The sequence below is a fragment of the Pteronotus mesoamericanus genome, unplaced genomic scaffold, assembly GCF_021234165.1.
Source record: "Pteronotus mesoamericanus isolate MK-2021 breed Mesoamerican mustached bat unplaced genomic scaffold, CSHL_Meso_final scaffold_85, whole genome shotgun sequence".
Taxonomy (NCBI): domain Eukaryota; kingdom Metazoa; phylum Chordata; class Mammalia; order Chiroptera; family Mormoopidae; genus Pteronotus; species Pteronotus mesoamericanus.
In genome coordinates, this window is record NW_026555329.1 from 954,108 (window position 1) to 972,524 (window position 18,417).

General features: G+C 42.1%; 1 protein-coding gene across 1 annotated transcript in view; it reads right to left on the minus strand.

The window, feature by feature from the left end:
- Window positions 1-1,850: 1,850 nt before the first annotated feature.
- The window catches only part of CREB5 (cAMP responsive element binding protein 5), a 377,051-nt gene continuing 360,484 nt past the window's right edge, over window positions 1,851-18,417 (minus strand). Inside the window, exons 8-11 of the mRNA XM_054564156.1 lie at window positions 15,796-16,113; window positions 11,699-11,929; window positions 3,888-3,996; window positions 1,851-2,969 (exon numbers count right to left, since the gene is read on the minus strand). Of these exons, the coding sequence (XP_054420131.1) occupies window positions 2,806-2,969; window positions 3,888-3,996; window positions 11,699-11,929; window positions 15,796-16,113 (822 nt within the window). The 3' untranslated portion in view covers window positions 1,851-2,805. The remainder of the gene's footprint in view (window positions 2,970-3,887; window positions 3,997-11,698; window positions 11,930-15,795; window positions 16,114-18,417) is intronic.

Below are 18,417 nucleotides of genomic sequence, written 5' to 3' on the forward strand. Positions count from 1 at the left end.
GTCAGCGGAAAGTATAGGGCAAGAGCGGGGACTGATTATTCCGGGGTTTGGAAAAAGCGGAACCTTCAAGGCAAATAACAATATTGATAAGCGGCGTGTTGGAACTGACCAATGAGCCTTTCTGTTTGGGATTTCCAGCTCTGAGAACTAGCTAGCATCTTCCATTGGCTGTATTTCCACTGCTAATGAACATACCTAAAGGCCCTGAGTATAACAAGAAGACAGTTTATTCTAATTATACGTTGAGGCCCATTTGCTAACTGCTAACGTGTGTGGTTGGTTTGCCTACTTAGCATAAAGAACAGACATAATTGAGCTATATATAATGCACATCAGTCAAACTGTCAAGTTGCTGAATTAAGAAAACTCAGGCAAGTTCTTAACTGCAGAGGCTTTGGGTTTAACAACTAAATATTTCAATCAAGAGGTGGAACAGCAGTAAAGTAAACCGTAATTTTAGCGACAACCCACTCCATGGACATTCTGGTATTACCAGTGGATTTTTAAAAAATCCATCTCATTAAGTGCTATGCATGCAGTAAAGAAAGAAAAGTTTTTGTTTACTTAAAGCAAAAAATAAAATTAAAATTAAAAAAATTAAAAAGCTCAAATAAACATTTCAATGAGCTCTTTTTCTTTTATAAGGGGACACATAGATAGTCCTAGGCAGGAGCTATGAAAAATTATTTTTCATTTCAATATAGAGATAAGAATGTTAACCTCTTTTTTAGCTAGATCTTAAACATTTCTTAGGAAACTGGTTACGTTAAACCATTCAGCTGCTACTGCTGGGATTCAAAACAAAGGACAAAACAAAACAAAGCAACTTTGAATTCAGTATTTAAAATACTTAAAAATGATATGTTTGTCTAAAATATAATAGAAAATCCTTTTTGTTTGCATTTTTCTTTTTTTCTCTTTTCTCCCTCTCTCTCTCTTTTTTTTTTTAATTTTTACACCATATATCCAAGTCATGAGTTTCACTGGATACTCAAAACTTTCTTTTGAAAGCACTGCATACATGAAAAGATTGTTGATAAATATTGATTTAAAAAGTAAGTTAGTAGATAAAACTGAAACTAGTTATAAAAATCATGCTTCATGACTCTCATATTTTCTTTTTTCTCCAAAATAGATTCTTACACTATATTGAGAGAAAAGAAAACCATCCTTCCCTTTTCTGAACTCTTATAAAAGCTACACCTTTTGTAAAATACTATTCCTTTAAATCCTATGAACACACACACACACACACACACACACACACACCCCACACACACTCTTGTTAGGCGGTCAAGCATTCAAATGGAGATGAAACACCAGCACCTGTCTAGACTGCTAAAGAGAAACATTAGCCTGGTTATTTGTGAGATGTGATATTAAAACATTAGCACAGTAGAATGGCTTGTTTCAAGGAGGCACAACTGTGGTTTGGAACTATCTGCTTTTAATAATGGGCAAGTCCATGAAAGTTGTTGAAAATGTAAATTAGAATTGTTCAGGAGACTGGAGTAGCCATATCCGGGCGGGGGGGGTCCTTTCTTTGCCTGCCATGGGAGGGCTGAAAGCACCCCAGTGGAACATTAGGTTTTCTTTCTCTTTGTTCCTCTAGCAGTTCATCTACTTTCCCCCACCAGAACAGCAAAGCTGATTCCATAGGCTTAAGGAAAAAAACAAAACAAAACAATAAACCGTAGGCTATTAGCAGCTGATGATTGAACAATGTAATCTGTGTAGTGAATAGAGCCCTTCTGAATTATTATGTAGTACATGAATTTTCGACACTAGAGACAGGCCACATAAAACCAACTGTACTTTGAGGGTGTGATGTTTTAGCCTTGCGTCCTAATTCGGACATTCACAATGGAGGCTCACACAGCACCCTTCCCTGGTGTCTCCACAGCTGGCCTTCAACGGTGCTTCACCGATGGCTAAGCCACCTTTTCTTTGCTCTGATTATTAAAAACATTAAATCAGGCACATTAAACGTCTTCTGGTTACTATTTTGTGAAAAGCAAGGTTGAATGAACTCCAGCTGTGGGTCAAGGGCAAGGAAAGCAATGGCCAGGCCCACGTTTCTGAGGTTTGCTTTTATTTTTCTTTAAATATTATTTTCTTCTTTACATGCAATGCTAAGGGGGGAAAAGAGAAAAGAAGAAGGTAAAAATGAAGCATCAACAGGGAGCCCAGGAAAGAGTAGAAATGGAGCGAGGACTCAGGCATTTGAGGAAGCGGACCAAGAGGAGCAGGAGGGGGATGCCTGGCGGCTCTTTTTGGACATCAGTGGATCTTCAGATTTTTCATAGTAAGAGAAACAAAGTTGCGGAAAGGCTCTGTGTTCGTCTGGGATTCTGGTGACATCACAGCACAACACGTGTTGTGATGTCATCAGGCTTCTCACCCAGTCCCCTTGCTTCTGCTGACAATTAAGTATGCCTCATTTTGGCTAAAAGCTGCAGTTTAACAAGATTCAATGTTCCAGGCAAAGGGTAGGACTGACAAGAATGAAACCATGACTATATACAGAAAACAGTTCAGTTTACAAACAAGTAACCGGTACCAGAGAACTGGAGAAAAGCACCAAAGCATTTCCCAAGCTGATAGATATTAATTGCATAACTCCCTTTTTTTCTTATATAACTAAGTATAAAAGACAACATTTCCATAATAACTATAAAAATGAAAGCCAGTCTTTGAAGAACTGAGGAGTCTTCCAGGTCTGAGTTAATTCTAAAAATGCCCTTAAAAGAAAGGACGCATGGTACGCGGCAGCTCTTCTTGGAGGCAAGGTGTGACCCCTGATTTTTAGAGAATCGGGTTCAGGTCTGTTCTGTGAGTGGTGAGCTGGCTGAGGGTGGAGCTTCCTACCACCTCGCTGACCGCCGAGGACGTGGTGATGGTATTATGCTGGATGACCTGCTGCTGGGAGCAGGCTGGGACGGGGCTCGCGGGAGGGCTGCTCTCCGGACCTAGGGAAAAACACACGCACACACACACCAATATAGCTCTTTCTTGGGTGGCCTTGTGGACTACTCAGAAAACTACTAGTAGGCATTTGCTAGAAATAGAAGAGTTTTCACACATTTTCTCCTGGGAATTAATTTCAAAACTTTACACTGGAGTCACAACGCTATGCCTTCCCAGTTTATAGCTACAAGCAAAGCCATGCTTTCTACATCCCCACAGTGATTCAATGTGTTGGGAGTCTTGGTCTGGGAACTTCCCCATCTTGTATTTTCAAATAGCCATCCATATATCAAATGTGGAAAAATACTCACATGTGGTGGGAGAATCTGTGTTGCTCAATCTAAAAAATTATTTGAAAATAAATTGAGTCATGAGTCCCCGCTCCTCCCACCAACCTCTACTCAACTAACATTTAACCAACCTATTGACATTCCAGGTGCAGAAACTGGGGTCTAAAAAGTGGGGTCCACTTTGTATATTTAGAAACCGAGACAAGGTGTCTCGTGTTTCAGCCCAGGGAATACCCTGCAGCACAGCCTGAGGCATTGGGTAAATCACACCCAATGCCGGTTTCCCGGCCCGTGGATTTCTCCGGAAGACCGCCGGCTGGCCCATTGCTAACTGGGCTCCAGCAGGCCATTTTTATATGGGTTGCAGAATTGGAATTTGGTAGGACTTTACAATGTGAAAAGCCAGAGAAAATCTGGCCAGAAATGATCAGGAGGTGGCAGGCGTGGTGAAGGGTGGGTGAGGAAAGGATTCCCCCTCCAGAAGACCCTGACAGCCACCCAGAGCTCCAGAATGCTGTCTGCCTGGGTGTACAATCTCCACTTTATGTTTGCTCTTTCAGCAAAACCCAATACAAAGTTAGAGGCCAAAATAGTGAACACTAAAAAAAGCAAAAAAAGTCAATGACTTACTTAGATATCCTTGCGATTCTTTCTGCATGGCTGTTATTGGGCAGTCTTTATGCGTTAACAACAACTGTTTCAGCTGCGCCACCTCATTTTTCAACATGGACACTTCATTCTGGAAAGAGACATAGCAAAGCCATGTTGACAAGACCGGTGAATACAAACCTAAGGCCTGGTGCACTTTCAACACTGAAATTGGCAAGTGTTTCTGGGAAGTCCGAATGACGTTAAGGGTATTATTTAACAGGATTCATCTGAAAATGTGTATCTTGCCTTCAGTTTGGCCCCTCACACTTTCCAGGGGCTTTCTGAAGAGACTATGTATTAACTCAAGCGCTGGATCCTGTTAAAAGCGCAGAACATACCATTTGGGCTGTAGACTCCGGGGCCAGGTTACTTGGGTGGGAATCTCCACTCTATACTCCCTGAGCGACTGGAGGCAGGTTAACATAACCCAGCTTAACTCCAGCAACATTGTTTATAAAATGGGGATAAAAATAGCACAAAGTTCTTTGAGTTGTTGTGAGGATTAAATGAGGTAATAGATGTAAAACACTCAGAACAATGCCTAGCACATACTAAGCACTCAATAGAGTTTAGCTATGATAATTATCATCTTTATACTGTTGGACAAGCTCAGGTCATATTCAATATGAGAAGAGGAATGTGAATCAATGGGAAGAATTATGGGGCTTCAAACTGAAATGTTCTCACAATAAACGGACTGATCTACCATCCTATTTCCCACAAGTTCTGTATGGGCTGTAGCTCAAGTGCTTCTCCCTGTCTGATGCCCACTTAGCAGAACGCGTGGAAGCAGATGGCATAAATGTTGGTCCTCCGCTGGTGGGACGAGGCATGGGCAATGAAGCTTTGGGCCATGACAGAATTAATTTCATGGATTCATGAACTAGTTTGGTTCTTTTTGGTCTAGCAACGTTTCCTCCCTCAGGAGCAGAGTGTTGTGGATTGTGTGGAGGTGCATTTTTCATAGTCCCTTGAGTAAGGGCCTCAGCTCTCCACTTAATGTAGTAATTCACAAAGACAAGTTCATGGCTTTGTAGAATAATGTACTTGGCACCGTTGTCTACAAATATAAACTTAGAATAGATGGTTTGTTCCAAGGTGCTTCCACTTGATAAAAGTAACCTATAAACATAGCCCTATCTCAAATAGGCCGTTTTACAGTGTGATACACAGCACCCTCTCTCTGGGCTGTGCTCATGTGTGGCTGCCAGGCATTATACTCGTAGGTGACCTTAAAGAAACACACACACAGAAAAGGGTGTTTGAACATTGCTGTCATTAAGTTGTACCTACACTTGCAATATGAGCTTGGCTTTTCAGGCATGTATTTATCACCTAGAAAAGTAAGTTTGAGATTCTAGAAGTTAATTAAATTTTTTTTGAAACTTGTTTTAAACAATGGCTCCCATTTCCACATTCATTTGCAAAGTACATCAGAATCAGTCAAATGTTGAGTAACATAAATAGTAGAGTAAAAAAAAATCTCATCTTCAGAGCTATTTTCTTTCATGTCCAAACTTTATAAAATAAATTTGAGAAATTAGCATTATTAATGAATAAATCACTTAATTGTACAGAAAAATTGCTCTTAATCTGAGAACAGTTAGGAAGGTGAATTGCACCTCCTACTTCCAAACGAGTGTGATTGATAAGGGACCCTGTCAAAGCCAAAAGTGACCCTTGTCAATTCCAGGGTCAGTGGGACTACTTTATTTACAGGGTAATTTATTTTAGCCTTAAACACTAATTCTTTCCTCTCTGATTTTCCCAGCTACCCCTCTGCTTAAAATAGCATGTGTAAAGAAAGTTACTTGTTGACCATTTATAGAGGGCAACTCCTGGTTAAAAACCAAACAAACAAACAGAAACAAAACTAAAGAAGAGAAAAAGAAAACTAGATGTGTGAATACAGAGTTTGGTTGCAAAACAAATGTCATGTTGTTTGCATTTGGACGACAGAAGCGATGCCTTTCTGAAACCACAACTGCTGGACACCTGCCCCCTAGGAAGAAACTCTCAGCTGCAGATACTACAGATAGCAGTGCTTAGAAAAAGGAGTCAAGCTCCAATATTCAGTGAGTCCAGCCATACTTTGTTTTTTCCTGTGACCTAGGAAACAACAAATAAGGAAAGTATTTCGAGCAAAACAACAGGATTCTCTTGCTTTCTTAGGCTTCAGAAAGAAAGAAAAAAATTCTACTTTGTGGCTGTCTTAGGAAGGTGGATTTTGGTTTCCAGTTCTTGAACTCCTGGGCAGTCACCTTTACCAGGCAGAGTTCGGCCTCCCAGGCACGGAGTGTTCTTTGCCCCTTCCTTAAGAAAACACTTGGAATTCCATTCTTTGGGTTCCTGCAGTTGCAAGGAGCTCACTGCCCACGATACTTGGCACACCCCCAGCCATTTTACAATAAATTCCATGAGCGGCCAGAGTAAAACAGGACCAACCACCACTATGACAGCATATGTGGTGTTCTGGCCTATAATCAAAGCCCATAGAGAAGAGGTGACTTGAGTAGCATTTTTGCCTATGGATAGCAAAGTACTTTATCAATAAATCAAAATGTTGTAAGTATAGGAACTGAGGCCCTGGGAGGTGTGAGGGCCTGTGAAAACGTGGGGACCTGCAAAGTACCATGACAACTGGTCAGCATTTAAAGATACGTGTGCTTGTGGACGTATTTCTTAATGTAGTGTGTTAGTAATTATGTTATTTAGCTGTGTTATGGTTCGAAATTGAATGCCAATTACTATTATCAGTAGAGAGAAACACCCAGTCTCTTGTTAAGCTCATACACCCATAACTATGATGTCGATAAGCACTAAATAAAAGTCTAATGGCCACAGAAGCAACAGAAATTCATGGGGCAAGTTTCTAGCAGAAAAGGAACTCTGAACTGAGGGTTGAGAATAATAGGGTATTGGCTTCCCAAGTTGCCTCACCAACCAAGTGTAAACCAAGATGGTTGGACTCATTCTCTAGTCTGTTCCAGCAAGATAGTTTGTTATTCTATTAGTATTTCTGTATCACTTTCTATTGACAAAGTTAATTACCTAATAATCTGATGAAGGGCTCGATCTTGCTTTTTTTCATTACTGAACTGCCTTTAGTATTCTCAAATATGCTTATATTTTTAATCTCATGTGTTCTAAGGGAGCCAGTTCTAGCACCTCCTATGCTTCCAAATCTCATCAGGGCAGATTCCAAAGCAACATTTATAGTTTTGTTTAGAGCAAAATTTGGTGTCCATGTGTGTGTCCATATTGTTGAGAGTGTGTAGAGCCTTCATCAGACTCCACAACAGAGCCTCTGGGTGAAGAAATGTGAAGGACGGCGGCCCTGGAGAAAGCAGAGGGAGCCGTGTGCTGTGCACATGCATTGTCACCCTGAAGATTCCATACTGATAGACTGGCTGATGTAGGAAGTGCACAAACACCAGGCTGTATTTTAAATAAAAATCCTTTTCAAGGTAACATAAGTAGAATCACCTTGAATTCATTTTGGAAGAGAACAACCAGATAGCAAATGCTTCAAAACGCATGAAAGACATCAAATGTGGCCTGCAGCGCTATGAGGGAAATAAAAACCAGGACCTCTGGAGGCATTTTCTTACTCTGAATTACCTTGCTTTATGAATTGAGGCAAATCACCATTTTTTTTACTGCCCCCTCCCACCCCCGCCGTGTAGGTTATAATAGTTGGAGGTCCTCATATAAAAGTACTTTGAGAAAGCAAAGTAGTAATACTCAGTGTGGATTCTCCTGCTGAAAGCAGCTCTTCATTTTTCTAAGCTGGTTTGGGTTTGCCACTAACTAAAACAGTTAGCTGTTTAAATAGAGGCTGTAAGAGGGTAGAAGAGATGCGGTTGGATTAATCTGTTCTTAAACCCCTAAGGTTGCGTTGGGTTGAAGTAGCGTCCCGTATAGAGACATTCAATACTACAATAACATACTTTAAATAAGCACTCCACGAAGTCCCTCAAAGCTACACTTGCAGTTTTTGGTTTGGGGGATGTCATTTTGTTAATATGATAAACCCAGAATGCTTTTTGATGCAAACAACAGTCTGTGCCAAAAAAAGGGGGGGGTGCGATATAGCCCCTCCCCCACTTCTTTTTGTAGATTAGCAAGAGGCCAGGTTTGGTTCATTGCAAAACAAAGGACTTTGAATTTGTCAAGCAACAGTTCCCATCTGGCCTCTTCTCTTGCCAAGTCCCAAACCTGGGCTCATGTGTCTAAAATTTCAGCAGCGACTTAGGCCATGTGTCTTTGTACTAAAAAAGAAAAGCAATTATTTCTGTGGGTGACCAGATGATTTCCATATCATCTATCGAACACAAACAATCCACTCACCGAGCCCCACATCAGCGGTTGATGAATTTAGAGCTGATCTTAGCTACTTTGTCAGAGAAAAGAATGTGGATTCTTTTTAGTTTAAGAGCTTTCTAGAATGAAAGGCCACAGAGCAAGAGGGTTAGGTTAAGAGAAGACTTGCTTGCATCCTCATCCTGCTACTAGCTGGTTGTGTGGCTTTCGGGCAGCCACTTCACATCCTGCGAGCCTTAATTTCTCCGTATATAAAATGCCAGATTGGGAGGTTTCTTCTCTCGCCCCCAATTCCTATACCCACGCTGGCCTCTTGGGCAGAGATGTGTTATGAGACAAGGAAATGAAGTCTGGGAGTTTCACTTTGTTTTCTTAGGTCTGATTTTTCCAATCTGAAACTCTGCAACCTAACTGAAAGGTTCTATGCTGGAAAACAACTCAAAAGTGGCAGCTGGCCATCCAGACCTTGGATATTCCATTTGGCTGGAGTTTGTTTGCTTAGCACCTTCCATTTCTGTTTACTTAAAATTTGGCTCAGTGATCCAGCGTCAAGAGAGACACCTTTTTCTTCTGACAAAGGTCCAGTGAGAGGGAAAGGGTCACTCAGAGGTAGCAGAATCCCTACCCTGTCCAGTATCACGGCATGGGATGCAGAGCGCTCACCATCACAGAAAACATGCGACGCTGTGGCTTCTGTCCCTCTGAAGCAAAGTAGTGGTTGGAAAACACCAACAATTTAGTCTTTTCAGAGATGGTCCCTTCCTCGGGCCCTGCTTTAGCAAGCAAAGGTATTGGTGCCTGTTGAATGGCTCTAATAGGACTTTTTTCTGATTTTCAGGGGCAAGAAATCTAGCATTTCTTTTTGCTAGTCATGCTAACCTTAAGGAAATGTAAAAATTCATAGATTAGGGCCTGACTGGGTGGCTCAGTTGGTTGGGCATCATCCCGCAAAGCGAAAGGTCGCCAGTTTGGTTCCCAATCAGGGCACATGCCTGGATTGCAGGTTTGGTCCCCAGTTTGGCTGGGGAGCAAACGAGAAGCAACAACAACAAAAAATTCATATGTTAGGGTCTCCTATCTGCTTTGTAAAAGCAATAATATACATGCATATTGCCAAGCCATGGACACATCTGACCTCAAGGCCAACCAGCATCTTTACTTTTCCTGGCTCCCTGCTGTGACCCCGCCATGTTTTCATGCTCCAGGGCCGCAGTCAATACACTGGAGTCGTTCTGCAAGGACTCGTTTTAGTTGAAACTGATTTAAACAGTTGTTGGCATCTGATACATGCCAGCTGGCTCCTTCACCTAAGGAAGTGGTTTTCAACCAGGGATGCTTTTGCCTCCACAGAGGACATTTGGCAATATCTGGAGACTTTTTGGTTGTCACAAATGGGGGGTGGGGTAGAGAGTGCTACTGATACCTAGTGGGTAGAGAGCAAGGATACGGCTAAATGTCTGCAATGAGCGGGATACCACGAAAAGATATCGAACCCAAAAGCCAACAGTGCTAAGACTGAGAAAACCTGCACATTTCCACGGTCTTCTTGCAGACCTCCGAACTGGTGACAAATTCGAGGGATTCCCACTCGCCCGTCACTACAGAACCATGGCTGTAATATTTGCTCGGTCCACTTTTATTTACTTAACATGTTTGTTCAAATTAACTCATTTTGTAGTGATTTAGCCTCATCCTTACCAATACGATTTGTGAAATTGAAGGTCTGATGTCCTAATGACATTTTTCAATACACATAAAAATAAAAAAAAATGGGTCCCATGAATATTAAAAGTGTTTATCCATGTTCTACCTAAAAGCTCCTCAAACACTAGTGTGCCTGCCAGGTTCTAGAATTACAGACTTTCAAGTTGGACTGACTTTCGAGGTGTTTAAGTCCAGCCATCCCACTGTGGCTTGACTCCTTTCAAGCACATTCTTGCCAGGTGGTCAGGCAGCCAGTTCTTGGGACACTCCAGAGACGGGGAGCTCATTCATTTATTCAACAGATACTGAGTGCATGAACTCACCATGCTAACTAGACACTGTAGTAGAAATACGGGGTAGGTAGTGGGAAGAGAAGGTAATGAGGTACAGCCTGCACCTTCATATAGCATATAAGTTAGTAGGAGGAATTATTTATTATCTTATTTCCCTCATATCAGCAATATATATTTCTCAGTTTCTTTCTCATGTCTATTACAAAAAGAATGATACACTTCGAGGGAAAAGTAAACATCCATAAATTAAGATGTTCAGTCCATGAATCACCCATGCACTGGGTTTGGTACCCTCACTGGTCCTTTCTAGGGATGCACAGGGAACCGGGTGAAGGTGACCTTTGAACTACTGAGAAACGGCTAGTCCCTGTTTGGGGCAATCTTTCTCCCCTTCCGTCTTCTTCAGCCACTCTCTCTGCTCCTGGGAGCACTGGGCTGTAACGCATGGCTCCGTCCCTGGCTGCTTATCGCATATGGATTTAGTGCTTTTTCCCCCTGCCGGTGAAGAGTGCACTCGTTTTGTGTTAGAACAAATGCCCTGAACTGCAGCATTTCCACAGCATGATGTCTGCTGCAGAGGCCCCAGGTCCTGGAGTTTCCCCCCCTTCTCCCAAAACACTCCTCAAAGTGGCCTTTTATAAAATGTCCCCAACAGAGCCACCCATGTAAAGCATGAACCATGCAGAATTCAAATCTCAAGTTTGAACATGAGATAGAAACATGCTTTTTCCTAGCAGGGTTGTCCAGCCTTTTGGCATCTCTGGGCCACACTGGAAGAAGAAGGGTTGTCTTGGGCCACACGTTAAATATACAGACACTAATGAAAACTGATGAGCAAAAGAAAGATTTTAAGTAAATTTACAATTTTGTGTTGGGCCACATTCATACCATCCTGGGCCACATGAGGCCCGTGGGCTACACAGGCTGGACACCCCTTTGTATAGAGCAAAGTAACAGACATGAACTTTCCTTTCCTTCATTAAACAAAAACATAGATAATCTCGTGTAAGCTGAAGCAACCCCCTCACACAGTGAATTTGAAGGACTGCCTTTCAGTTGAAAATGTATTATGCGCCAGGCATTGGGCACATTGCTTTGTATCATTAGTTTATTCCTCCCAACAAGTCTATGGGGTTATTATTCCCATGTTATAGATGAGGAAACTGAGAGCCAGAGAGGGTAAACACAGCAAGTAACTGCTGAACGAGAGAGTGACCCTTCAAAGCCTGCACCCCCAGCTCTGTAACTTATTTGGGCAGGTTCTTCCTCCTCCGAGCTTGGTAGGCAGATGGATCTAAAACTGAGTGGCTTAATTTGTTTTATGGAGTGTCCCACAATGAATAATGCCGGAGGAGTGAGCCTGGGCTAATGTGCGGCATTGCTCCTTAGGTCAACAAGCGCCCGCGGGGACAGGAAATGCCAGCTGTACACAGGGCCTTTGAGTCCTGAGGAAAGAGACAGGGCCTGCACCTGAAGCTGCATGTTTGTCTGGGTGAGTTCTTCAGCTTTCTTTTCCAGTGACATCACCCAGACCTTCCTCTTCTGTCTGCAGCGGGTGGCGGCTGCCCGGTTCCGTTCCAGAAATTTCCGCCTCCTCTCATCTGGATCCTCATCCACCACCCTTCGCCGGCGCCCCCCAGTGGGCTGGGGCGGCTGTATTGTCTGAGTGGGCTGCATCTGTTGCGTGGCTGGTGAAACCTGCTGGGGATGAGAAGGAGGGTGACAGGTTGGGGAAGGAACACGTTGGGTAAGGGAAGACACCCAAGCTGTTGTTGAAATGCAAGCCCAGCCGTGAATTTAAGTCATTTGCTTTAGTAAGTACCTCAAACTTGTTTTCTAAGAATGAAGTGAACGATGACATCACGTGAGCTCATGAAAAAAATAAAAGCATCTGCTGAGCTATGTTCCATGCTATTTTGGCAAGCTATAGGCATGACTTGTGAAAAGAGAGTCAAATTGATTTTTCCCTATGGACATTGGCCGAATCCTAGCAGAGAAAACATTTTTTTCCCTCCTTCAGATGTTAAAAAGGTCAGGGGTATTGTCACAGTATTGATGAGCCTTCTGCCATCAGCAGAAAGCTCTGTCGGGGCAAGTTGCGAGCTCCTGTCATTCCAAGACTGTTAAAACTGTTCCTAGAACACATCTCTAGGATATCGTTGCCCATGTGACACCCATCAAAAGAACCTAGTGAAGGCCCAAACGCATTTGAAATCCTGTTTTCACTATTGCAGGGTTTCACTAAGGCAGAGGGAGCTAGAGGAGGCCTTTCTAGGTGAATGGGGAGCAGGGCCGGTAGGAGGAGGCATTCAGTGCCCGAAGCAGCGCTGAGCCTTGCTGTAGGCCACGCGGTGTGACAGGGAGGACCGCTGTGCTTCCCTGCTTACTTACATTGTGAGGGAATCCTAGGAGGTGCAAAGCACTTTATTACAAGTTTGACTATGCTTATGGGTTCCTGGTAAGATCTGCATTGGGTTCGGCAACATCCAAGGTGTGGGAGACCCCTGCATATAGCTCCGTCCCCCCACCTTCGTGCAGCAGACCTGTACCAAGTGACATTTATATCATATGCTGTTTATGTGGCTGGCCGCCTCACGCTTTCTTCACTCCTGCCCCTTCTTCATTCTCAACAAAGGGTATCCCTGACCTCATTTCTCAGTCACTCAGGCTTACAGCTGTAATATCTATACAGTTGTTTTTCAAGGAACATTTAACCTGCTGAAATAACAGGCCAAAAGTTTTTAAAATGAAGTCTACCAACGTTTTCTACCACATCCCAACCCTGTGACTGAAATCAATCAGAATGACTGTAATTGCACTAACGGTTGACATCAGCTGACTGCTGGAGATACATTTTAATCCTAAACTCTATATGACAACTGTAAAAGCTTAAGGCTCAGGTTTGAGGATGGACTGCCTCTCAGTAATTTTATTTAAAGCAAATAGATCTTCTAAACTTTTTATCAGAGATTCCTTTCCTCTGTATCACAGAGGAATAACAAAATAAGTTGTCTAAGGTCTTACCCCAGAGGATGGATACAAAGACGTAATCCTTGTTACTGGAAAAGGTTTAGCTCCTTGTCCTTCCAGTTGCTAACTTCTGAGCTAACTACTATGGCAAAGCAAAGCATTAGGAAGGAACTCGCTAACTTGTCTATTTTTGTCATTTTATTTTGTGAATCAGTGATCTTGATTTGCCAGCCCCTAGACAAGACTCTCAAGTAAGCAAACCTGGGTTTTAATCTCCATTGCAGGAGTCTCTTTTCACTAATATATTCTCCCAACCCTAACTTTAACAACCTTTCTCCTCTACACTTTTCCTGTGCCTCACCCAAAGGGCTAAGTTTTACAGCGGTTTCAGATTCAGTCCGGGTCAGGGTTCAAGGTGCGCTATAATTAAGAGAAATTCCTCATGGCCAAGGAGTGAGATCAGGGCTCTGAAATCACATGCTTATATGCAAGAGAATTACAAGAAGCCAGGAAAAATTGCAAATGTAACTTTAAGACCAGAATGTGTGTACTGGTAATTATTGTTACTTATCATTTTATTTTTAAAATGGAATTCTGTTGGTATAGATGCTCTGAAAATTTTGACCAAAAAGGATGAGCTGTGATTTTGAAAAACAGAACTTATTTCAAATCATCTTCAAATCTCAGCATTGGAAAGACCTTAATGAACTTCTGTTCCTACTATTCTGATAATCATACATTTAAGCAGTATGACAAACTCTCAGTAATCAGTCAAGTTATTACAGTTTAGGAATGGCGTTTTCAATACGATCTTGTTCCAATTTTAACAAGTTCAACCCGGGCTTTTTAATTTTTATTTTTGGTATAGGATAAAAAAATCAACTGTTTGTGCAGCTAATTATAATAGCAATGAACTAATTGCATATACAATTGGCTGCTTACTTGAAATAGAGAGCAATTGGCTAACTGATAATTAGTTAATGAATGGCTTTTATATTCAAAGAATTGTTAAACATGTCTGTGAATTAACTTGTACAGCAAGGCAACCAAAACTTGATGTTATCCTTCCCCTTAAAAAATGAGTACACATGTGAATCTACTTGCCTACCTTTGACCTTGTAGTTTTCTTTCTCCTTTCTAAATACAAGTCCCACTATGGCATTTGACTAAAAAGGAATTTGGAATAGCATTTTATTGCTACACTCTTGCTAAACTTCTATCGCATTCCCCGGGTTTAGCATTAATCATAGCCAATGTATAATGAAAATTGTGCTGAGTGCTTTATAGGCATTTGCTTACTAAATGCTCCTAAGAGTCTCTGAGCTTAGTCTATTATTACCCCGTTTTGCAGATGGAAAGACTGAGGCTTAGGAGCTTACTATGACTAGTCACGTAGCTGGAAGGAAGGAAGATGGAAAAAGAGAGGAAGTTTCCTCACTCCAAAGCCTGCACTGGTATTTGCTATCTAGAACACCTCTAAGCACCTTTGCAAAAGCAAGCTTATCTAGCAAATGAGCTTATCTGCTGAATAGCTTTTCTGATAAGAGTTGCTTGTGGATGATCTTTTTGTGGCCGGCTGTCCAGGTTTGGTGCGTGTTAGGGAAGGGGGTTCAACAGTTCAAGAAGCTGCCTGGTGTGAGGTCCAGAGGCAGACGATGAATAAGTGTTATTTGGTGGTCCCTAGCTTCGGACACCATTCTGCCCCAGCTGGTTGGAAGCTGGCAGTGTGGAATGGGTGGAGGGAGGCTGCCGAAGGTCATCCTGCTTGAAGATCCAAAGTGTCCAGGGCTAGCCATACTCCCAAACATGCCCTTCATCCACTTACTAAAGCTCACTCCGGTACACGGACCCGCCTCTCTTCTTGGGCTGAGTGACATAACGTCTGCCGGTCCCCCAACCCTCTTTCAGTTGAGTCTAAATGCTGGCTTTCTTTCTAGCCACTCCTGGTGACTCCCCACCCCTGGGATTTGGCCTTTCTCTTGAACTGATGATCTACAGAGCTTGGCTCTCTCTCTGCTCCCTCCAACGCGTTTCACATTGGGTGGGATGAGTCACCGCTCTTCACCATTTACACAGCACCTTATGCCCTGACATCCACGACCCAGCCTCTTTGTCTGCCGGGAATTGTTATTCTTTAGATTCTAAACATTTAACGTTACTTAGGATATCGCCCATTGCATGTAACTTCCATTTCACGGGAGACAAAATTGAGTCTCCGTGATGTTACGAAGCGCTGCAGCTTCAACCTGTTTTTCTCATTCTTTATTCACATCTTTCTGCACATGCTTAAATTCTCCCTCCTCCTCACATCGATAATACTTTCTTAGATAACACACTGCAAAAATAGATTTTGGAGGACTTGAAGTTCACATTTGTCCCTGAAGCCTAGACCTGAAATTGACTGCATTACTTGTGGAAACTATGATCAGGTAGGATCTTATGGGTAACCGTTACCTCCTAGGAAATGAACGGAGCTCCCCAGGGTGTCAGATAGAACACCTGGGCTGGTCAGGCTAGAATGCTCCCACGAGCCCCGCACCCCCGTTAGAGCTTGCACCGTGAACAGGAAGGGGAAAGAGATCACAAAAACGGCCTACCTGTGCTTGGTTGCCGGAGTGCAGGGGTGGGTGGGGCGAGGTCTGGTGATGTGCCGGGTGTGCATGGAGGTGGGAGTGATGATGCGGGTGGTTCTGCTGGTGATGGGGCTGAGGATGGGGATGGTGCGCTGGGTGCTGGTGCTGGTGCGGGTAGGGGTGATGGGCTGGCAGTGTCTGGTGCTGATGTGGGTGTGAGTGCATGTGATGGTGCGGCGTCTGGTCCTGCCGGGAGCCCATCATTTCCATCATGTGTCCCATGGTGTTCATGTTCCCGTTTGACATGGCAGCAGGGTGGTGAGTCAACGCAGCCTTCAACCTCTGAAACAACAAAAGAAGAGGGACAGCTGAGGTCAGTCATGTGCGCGATGGGGAGCCTGAATCAAAATGACTTATATATCCAGGTCTGTAGTATTTTATGGGGCTAGTGTTAATGTTGTTTTGCTGGTAGCAGTATGACTTTTATAGTAATTTCATGTTTCCATATATACTATGGTAGGTATGAGGGTCAATGCGAGCCATAAATGTTCACTAGTTTAATAGTCACAGCAAATGAGCAGGAACCCAATCGAGATTTAGATATTCTACCAAAAGGTATTTCCTATTGTCCAATAGTTTATCATATCCCATTGACAGCCAAATACAAGTTAAAACCATTCAACATGATAACACTGCTGAGCAAATGGCCCATCTGGTCTGGCTCTGTGTTTTGTAAAAATCATAAGAATGAAAAGTTTTTGCCTTGAAAAAGATTTCTCAGACACTAAGAGTTCGTAATGACAAATTTTGAAATATAGGAACTACTAATGTTACTTAAGGGCTTCCAAGTAGATTATAATCCATAACTTTTGGAGGCAATATGTAGGTCCTTTCCATTTGCTACCACGACGGAGTGCATAGTCCCTCCTGATAATCTAATTTTTCTCACACAATAACTTTTTTCTGACTTTGGGAAGGAAGTGAGCAGAGGAGAGGAATACAGCTTCTCTGATGGCCGCATGAACAGGCCTTCTTCTAACACAAAAGCATTATCTACTACCAAGCAATCAGACATACATACAAGTAAGGAGAGGGCTGCTAACTTTTTCTAAAAAGAGCCAGTAAGTACGTATTTTCTTCATTGTGTGCCTTTAGGTCTCCTGTCACGATGACTCGGCTCGCATTTGGAGCACAACGCGCCTGCAGATGATATGTGAATGAATGATCATGCTGGGTTCCAATACAACTTTTCTGGGGGACAGGAAATTTGAATTTCAAAGAATTTTCTCATGGCCTGAAATGCTATTCTACCCTTGATTTTTAATAATCATTTTAAAATGCAGAAACCATTGTTCGCTCCTGGGCTGTGCAAATTTGGTCATGGGCCATGACCCACCATTTCCTGGTCCTGATTTTAAAAAATCAGTTGGTAATTAGCTTAATCACAGTTTCTTCAAGATTGTTTTTTCTTGTACACAGACATTTATCACCATATCCCAAGGGGCCCCATGGCCTAAGTAATGTACAATACAGCTCCTCCTTGGATGTGTGTCTTCTGCAGAGATGACAGTCGAGCTGGCAAGCTCACATTGGCTTCATGAAGTATTTGCTAGGGAGCTAATGTTCTCTCCTGATTTGTGTTCTTATCTGACTGATGACAGCGGTGTGTAATCACTGTGAACAGGAAAGTTGTATTTAAATGACCAAAGCAACAACCTTGCTCCAGCCCTGTACAAAATTGATGATTCTCAACCGGTCAGAGTAAACTATTGATAAATACCAACTCTAGTCATCAAAATCTTTAGCTAAACAAAAAGATCCTCCTCTTGTAAAAGAAAAAAAAAAAAAAAAGGCAGGGGAGATGAGGCTTGGTAGGCCTATATGTTAGAATAGATAATTATCGAAAACACTTCCTACATCCTAATTCAGTAACCACTAAGTCCATTTGCCTCCTTCTCATAAGCAATAGCTATTGACCTTCATCATGATAATCCTGAAAAGTTGTTTCCTGAATTGCTATGAAAGATTGGATGCTAGATACTGTGTTTACTACTAATGAACTAAGTGAACTGATATTCCTCACCTCCAATTTTTAGAAATGATTTCATTGTTTTTATTAAAATGCTCATTATAAAACATTTAAGCAATGCTTAAAAGTACAATGAAGTCAGCAACAAGTGAACCAAATACCTTGTTTATATTTGGTGGGAGAACAGCATTCCTGACAACTCTCTGTAGGCACATGCAGAGATGGGAAACCAAGGGGAATCATTTCCTAACAGCGGGATCATAATAGCACGTGATTTTAAAAGCTTTGGTTGAATGTAACATAAGAAACAGAAGTGAAAAACAAATGGATTGCTGGATTTCAGATATATATCTATGTATATATCTGAAAAGTTTCATATATCTAAAAAAGTTATATATCTGAAACATTTCAGATGTATAACTCTTCAGATAGACACACATACACAGCCCCCCTGAAAAGTTTCTAAATGATAGCTCCAAATTTAACAGTGAATTAAATTATAAAAAAAAAGATTATAATGCAATCATCTTTTTTAAAATTGGCATATTAGTAATATTAGTGGACTTTCTAAACTATTCCTTGTAATTATATTATTAGGAGAAGTATACAGCTATACA